Source organism: Nematolebias whitei, chromosome 24, assembly GCF_014905685.2.
Source record: "Nematolebias whitei isolate Nwh7 chromosome 24, NemWhi1, whole genome shotgun sequence".
Classification (NCBI taxonomy): domain Eukaryota; kingdom Metazoa; phylum Chordata; class Actinopteri; order Cyprinodontiformes; family Rivulidae; genus Nematolebias; species Nematolebias whitei.
The window spans coordinates 472718-480266 of record NC_056521.1 but is presented as its reverse complement, the minus strand read 5'-3'; the positions used below and the strand labels follow the sequence as shown (position 1 = coordinate 480266).

Genomic DNA, 7549 nt, shown 5'->3' with positions numbered 1-7549 from the left:
CAGTCAGCCAATCAGTCATTCAGTCAGTCAATCAGCCAGTCAATCAGTCAGTCAGTCAGTCAATCAATCAATCAGTCAGTCAATCATTCAGTCAGTCAGTCAATCAGTTAGTCAATCAATCAATCAATCAGTCAGTCAATCATTCAGTCAGTCAGTCAGTCATTCAGTCAATCAGTCAGTCAATCAGTCAGTCAATCAGTCAGTCATTCAGTCAGCCAGCCTCGCTGCATCACAGTCAGCTCCAGGTGAGCGTTGCCATAGTTACCATGCATGGCCCAGGTGCGCGTGGTCGTACACAGTGGGTCCGCAGCTGTACCTGAGGGAACGGCACATTGTTACAGCAGCCAGACTGTAAGGCGGACTGTGGGGAGGCGGTGGTTCTGTACCAGGTCGCTACTCCTTCCCGGGTCAGGACGAGAGGTTCTGTTCGTTTCGTGAGGCTGTTGAAAGTCTTCAGACCCGTGTCGAACCCGCGGGGTCTCACCCAGCTCCGCCCTGACCCAGTAGGACTGCTGCAGCTGGACCTGCTCGGTCGGGTCTGGTCTGGGCTCAGAACCCGGCGGAGGGGCCTCAGTGTCCGGATCATGGTTCTGCGCAGTCCGAACCCCCCAGGCTGAAGCTCTGGTTTCTGTCCGGTCACTGCAGAGCCGCACGCGCTGACTGTCACACTTTGAACGACCAGACTGATGACGTCACACGCCGCTTAACGTGACGTCATGACGTCGTGATCGTTTCTTTAAATCTTTCCTCCGTATTTTCTCCTCTTTGCTTTATATGTACGAGAAACAGACAAATGAGCACTAAACGAGTTCCGTTCACGCGTTTTGTTCATTTAAATGAGAAGATGTTGAGACCAGGAAGTGGTCTGACCGCCATTCAGAACTCCGCTCGCGCTCCGATAAAAACCTGATTTTGTTGGCACAGCTTCGTCACACAGGCTAAAATTCTGACCAGCTAAAGAGCACGCCAGCGTGGGGGGTTCGGCTATATTTCACGCACGAAGATTAGTCTAACACTAAAGTTATGGCCGTTAATTAGCCTGCTCGCGACCTCTCATCGCAGTTCTCGCGAGACTACGACTCCCGGAAGTGTTTGTCCGCGTCATGTGACCGCTCTGCTGTTTTCCGCCTGGAAGCTGCGTCTCGTAGTTGGAGTTGGTTGTTGTCAGGAGGCGCTGGGAGTCGGGAGGGTTTTCCAGCATGCAGAACGTGATCAACACCGTGAAGGGCACGGCTCTGGGGGTGGCGGAGTTCCTGACCCCGGTCCTGAAGGTAAACTTCAGCTTGTCTGGTCACATCACATGAAACGTCTGAGAGTTATGGCGCTGACGCCGCTGGTGCTTTCCTCTCCACAGGAATCCAAGTTCAAGGAGACTGGAGTGATCACACCTGAGGAGGTGAGCACTTTTACCTGAAGCCCCCCTCTGTGTGTGGACAGGTTCTGACGGTTCTTGGTGCTGCTTGTCTCTTTCAGTTCGTAGCAGCTGGAGATCACCTGGTCCATCACTGCCCCACGTGGAAGTGGTGAGTGGGGCCACACACCTGGACTGAGCCTTACAGGAGGGCCTATAATCCAGAGGTTCAGATGAAGTAATCTGATGAGAATTGACTCGAGTCATGAGATTAACAAGGCGTCAGTGTTAGGGAGGACTCTCAGCTACTGCCACGCCAGATGTTGCTGTGGTGGCCATTTTGAAATGGGTTGTGAAAGTTGATCAGTTCCACATGTTTATTCCGTGATCCTGTCGTTAACATCTGCCCAGTGGTCTAGGATCTTTTCTTCTAACAGACGGACAAAGTGTTATCACCTGTGTTTGGTCGGCGAGTGATGATTAACCCCTCTCATGTTTACCGGTTGTGATCGACGTCTTTCTGTCCATACTCCTGTAGCAGCAGGGAGATAATCCGGCTGCTCAACGTCACACAGCTGCACTCTGGACGTCTGCTTAGGAGCGCTGGACAGGGCGCCAGATAAAGACAACTTTTTTCACCAGTTGCTGACGGATGTGAGGCTGTTTCAAACATCCATCCATTTATCCATCATCTTCCGCTTGTTCCCAAGTCGGGGCTTGGGGGGCAGCATCATGAGCAGGGAGGTCCAGACAGCCACCTCTTCCAGCTCTTCTGGGAGGACTCAGCGGTCATTTCTAATCTGGGCCCGACCCGACTTTGGACCAGGCCATGGTAATGTGCTGGATGGGCGGGCCGGGTCAGTGTCGGGCTTTTGATTGCATCAGCGGATCAGCCCATGATCCAATTATATGGCAACATGGCTTGCCATACGATCACCAGCCGCACGCCGCCGTTTCACCGCGAGCTGACCGGTCTTGGAAAAAGGTCAAATGAAGTTCAGTTACACTTCAGATGGGGCTACCGGTAGGCTTCTGCCAGGAAGCGATCCGTCGCCCAAATGCACGTTCAGCCGCTGCACTCAGCGGACGTGCGCGGCCGACGACCCGGACCGGTGAGATCCCAAAGCAGACATGTCAGAGCAGGGTCCATGTCTGAATAATGCAGAATGCAGACAGAAGCAGGGATTTAATGCGCGTTGACAGCCATGAAAGGACAAACACCCCCTCAGCTCCGATCTTCTGCCCCTTTTATTCAGTCGCGCTTCCCTGACCGTTAATGACTATATAAGCAGTCAAAGCTTAATTAAAAACATCAAGGGGGTTTTCTGATTCGGACCTGTAACTACTGTAGTCCCTCGCTACTTCGCGGGTCGTTTATCGCGAACTCGCTCTGACTCGGTTTTTCAAAATAAGATTGGACATGACACTCAATTGGCTGATTGATGGTAGAGCCACACGATTGGCATAGAATTTTTATTTAAAATAAATTATTTTAAATTATTTAGCACCTGCTGCACAGTTGTGCAGCCCAGAGCTGCAGAAAAGGCTTCCTCCTGTCCCGCTGCACCTCTGCAGCCACACTGCAAGATAAGCTTCCTGCTGCAGCTGATCAGCTGTTCACCATGCAGAGCGGGAAAGTGGGCGTGGCCAAAACAGCTGGCAGGCAGCAAAGAGCAGATGAGGCAGGGAGCTGAAATCATAACATTCTGTGCTCTTAGAGCTTTAGAGTTTAGAAACATTTAGAATATTGCAAGAATGTGGGAAGGATTTAAAATGCCTATATATATTCATATATATATATATATACACACACTTACTACTTGTGCTAATATCCCTTCTTCGTGGTTTTTCGCTTATTGTGGGGCTTCAGGGTATGAACCCCCCGCTATAAACGATGGACTACTGTACTGTTAATTCATCAGGTCGGGTGGGTTCGGTGGGCTGGAGCCTGGTCGGATCAGATTTTTTGGGCCCGAATGCAACTTTAATTCCAAGGTGTTCCCATGCCAAACAAGAGACATAGTCTCTCTAGCGTGTCCTGGGTCTTCCTCGGGGTCTCCTCCCAGTTAGCCATGCCTGAAGCACCTCCCTAGAGAGGCGCCATGGGGGCATCCTTACCAGATGCCTGAACCACCTCAGCTGGCTCCTCTTGATGTGGAGGAGCAGTGGTACTACTCATCCAGTCTCTCCTGGATGACTGAACTTCTCACCCTACCTCTAAGGGAGAGTCCAGCTACCCTGCAGAGGAAACTAATTTCAACCGCATGTATCCACAATCTCATTCTTTCCGTCACTATCCAGAGTTCATGACAATAGATGAGGGTAGGAACGTAGACTGACCAGTAAACAGAGAGCTTCTCCTTACAGCTCAGCATCCTCTTCACCACAATGAACCGGCACCGAGTCTACGATACTGCAGATGCTGCACTGTCAATCTCAGCTCCATTCATCCCTCACTTGTGAACAAAACCCAGGGATACTTGAACTCCTCCACTTGAGGCAGAACCTCACCCTCGACCCAAAGAGAGCAAATCCACCCTTTTTTGGCTCAGGACCATGGCCTCAGATTTGGAGGTGCTGATTCTCATCCCAGCTGCTTCACACTCGGCTGCTAACTGCTCTGGTGAGAGCTGAAGATTACTGCACGATGACACCAACAGGACCACATCATCTACAAAGTGCAGAGATGGAATCCTGAGACCACCGAACTGGAAACCCTCTGCCCCCTGGCTGCACCGAGAAATTCTGTCCGTTAAAGTTATGAACAGAATCGGTGACAATGGGCAGTCCTGGTGGAGTCCAACTCCCACCCTGAATGGGTCCAACTTACTACCGGCAATGAGAACCAAACTCTCGCACCGCTTGTATAGGAACTGAACAGCTCATAACAACAAGTCCCCAATCCTGTACTCACAGAACACCCCCCACAGTGTACCCCGAGGAACACAGTCAAATGCCTACTCCAAGTCCACAAAACACATGTAAACTGGATTGGACAAACGCCCATGACCCCTCGAGGACCCTAGTGAGGTTGAAGAACTGTTCCACGGCCAGGACGGAACCCGCATGTTCCTCCTGTATCTGAGGTTTGACCTACAATTGGACTCTCTTCTCCAGCACCCCTGAATAAACCTTACCAGGGAGGCTAAGGAGAGTGATGCCCCTATAATTGCAGCATACCCTCCAATCTCCCTTTTTGAAGAGGTGAACCACCACCCCAGTCTGCCAATCCAGTGGCACTGCTCCCGATGTCCATGTGACGTTGCAAAGGCGTGTCAACCAAGACAGCCCCACAACATCCAGAACCTTAAGGAAATCTGGGCGAATCTCATCCACCCCCCGGAGCCCTGCTGCCACAGAACTTTTTAACGACCACAACCTCAGCCACGGTTATGGACATACCAACTCCGAAGGCCCCCGACTCCGCTTCCTCCATGGAAGATGTGCCAGTGGGATTGAGAATGTCCGAGATGTATTCCTTCCACCTCCTGACGACATCACTGATTGAGGTCAACAGCACCCCACCTTCACTGAACACAATGTTAGTAAAGAGCTGCTTTCCTCTCCTCCGATGGTTTGCCAGAATCTCCTCGGAGCCAACCAAGAGTCGTTATCCAAGGCCTCACCAAACTCCTCCCACATCCGAGCTTTTGTCTCAGCATCAGCAAAGGCTGTAGACCGTTTGGCCCTCCGGTACTCCTCAGCTGCCTCTGGAGCTCATGCTCCTTCCCCACCAGAGAGGTCACATTCCATGTCCCAAGAGCCAGCTTTGATAAGCCAGGGTCAGAGCGCCTAGGCCCCCGCCTTCGGCCACTGCCCATGGCGTCATGAACCCGACTCATATGGCCCCGCCTGCAGGTGTTGGGCCCACGGGAAGGCAAACCCATGTTGCTCCTTTGGGCTGAGCCCGACCGGGTCCCATGGGTAGAGACCCGGTCACCAGGTGCTTGCCGATGAACCCCTCCCCCATGCCTGGCTCCGGGTGGGGCCCCAGTAACCTACGTCCGGGCAAGAGACACTGAGTTCCTTGATTTGTGATGTCCATCAAAAGTCTTCTGAATAGCTCTTTGTCTGGCCTGTCACCATGAACCAGTCTGCCTTTAGAGACCCTACCAGGGGCAAATGTAATTGCCCCTGGTAGCATAACTCCTAGGATCATTCAGGTGCACAAACTCCTCCACCACGATAAGGTGGCAATTCAAGGAGGAGCTGTATAAAACAACATTGTCCTCGTGGTGCCGGGCCCTGCCCAGGATTTTCTATTTTCAGTCAGTTTAAAGTCCAGGAGAAGCACAGATCATCGGTGCAGAAGAAACATTTCATATTTTCAGTTTGTGATGTTTCCTGCAGCCTTCGTTGTCACATCCTCTGCTTCTCTACTCTTATTATTGAGCTTTGTGATGATTTTAAGCAAATGAACGGGAGAGTTTTGTCTGAAACAAGTGAAGACATCAACTTGTATTAAATACAGGCCTGCTCAGGTTAAACCCCACTGTATAAAAACTTAGTGTCGATGAGTTAAGCACTTTTTTTTTTCTTCATTTACTCTTTATTTATCCAGGTAGTCTCACTGAGTCACAAGAACTCATTTTCTAGAGAGACCTGTTTAGGGAGTAGATGGTGGGGGTTGAGTGCCTTGCTCAGGGGCCCAGGGTGGAGGCAGGTGTGGGTGGAGGCAGGTGTGGGTGTTTCACCTTTTCCACCTCATTTTGATGTTGACGGTACCGGGAGTTGAACCTGCGACTTTTCGATCACTGGCCCATCTTCTCTAACCTCTGTGCCACCACTCCCCCATACTACTAAAGTACTTTATTAGTACGGGGGAGAGGTGGTGCAAGCTTGCGACCAAGAGGTTGCTGGTTTGAATCTCTTGACAAGTAGAACAAAATTTGAGTGGGATAGGTGAAATTGCCTAACTCCAGACCCTTGAGCAAGGCTCCTAACCACACTTACCCTCCCCATCTGCTCCCCCTGCACCCTAATTGGCAGCTCTGTGCTCCCCACAGGGGCTGTGGTGGTCAATGGTTGCATCAGGAAGGGCAAAAATTATTTTCCCAGTTTTTGTCCGAGTGCGCTCGCTGTGGCAACCCACGAGGGACAAAAACACAGTACAAGAATAAATATGGTTAAAATCACGATATCAGTACTAGTTTTCTCAGTCTCTGGAGGACTCCCACAAGATGTCAACGTGTCTTCTCAACAGAACCACGACGATCAACAGATGTTTGTCCTAAATGTAAGACAACACCAAACCATTGTAGAGCCACTGGTGGCTGTGTTCACTCTTACAAAATGAAATACGCTCTCTTTAAACAACCTCAGAGTGTTCACTGAGCAGTGAACTGTTAGGGGATTGTTGCTCCAAGGGTGTGGATGTTTTTCTTACTATGGCTGACAATGTTAACTGCCCATGAACCATATGTTTGGGTTATTAGAAAGCTGAATGAGGAGCTGTATAAGGCGGCCGCGTGCAGCTGTCACTTCAAGGACACCTCAGAGTGTGAGCTCGGCTGAACTGATAAGAGGATAAAAACAAGCTTCACAGACGGCTCGCAGCAGGTTCTTGACTGGTCTTCATGTGTACTACCTGTGTACATCTGTGTGTACTACCTGTGTACATCTGTGCGTACTACCTGTGCACATCTGTGTGTACCTCCTGTGTGCATGGGTGTGTACTTCCTGTGTGCATCGGTGTGTACTTCCTGTGTACATCTGTTTGTACCTCCTGTGCACATCTCTGTGTACCTCCTGTGTACATCGGTGTGTACTTCCTGTGCACATGGGTGTGTACTTCCTGTGTGCATCGTGTGTACTTCCTGTATGCATCGGTGTGTACCTCCTGTGTGCATCGGTGTGTACCTCCTGTGTGCATCGGTGTGTACCTCCTGTGTGCATCGGTGTGTACTTCCTGTGTGCATGGGTGCGTACTTCCTGTGTGCATGGGTGCGTACTTCCTGTGTGCATCGGTGTGTACTTCCTGTGTGCATGGGTGCGTACTTCCTGTGTGCATCGGTGTGTACTTCCTGTGTGCATCGGTGCGTACTTCCTGTGTGCATCGGTGCGTACTACCTGTGTACATCTTTGTATACCTCCTGTACATCTGTGTGTACCTCCTGTGTACATCTGTGTGTACCTCCTGTGCACATCTGTTTGTACTACCTGTGCACATCTGTGTGTACTACCTGTGCACATCTGTGT

The 7549-nt window shown here is 50.8% G+C and overlaps 1 protein-coding gene across 2 annotated transcripts in view; it reads left to right on the top strand.

The window, feature by feature from the left end:
* The first annotated feature begins 1090 nt into the window (after positions 1 to 1090).
* The window catches only part of atg3 (autophagy related 3), a 29090-nt gene continuing 22631 nt past the window's right edge, over positions 1091 to 7549 (top strand). For both annotated transcript variants that reach the window (XM_037696844.1, XM_037696843.1), the window contains exons 1-3: positions 1091 to 1271; positions 1355 to 1396; positions 1474 to 1523. In XM_037696844.1, coding sequence (XP_037552772.1) covers positions 1200 to 1271; positions 1355 to 1396; positions 1474 to 1523 — 164 coding nt within the window. In that variant the 5' untranslated portion in view covers positions 1091 to 1199. The remainder of the gene's footprint in view (positions 1272 to 1354; positions 1397 to 1473; positions 1524 to 7549) is intronic.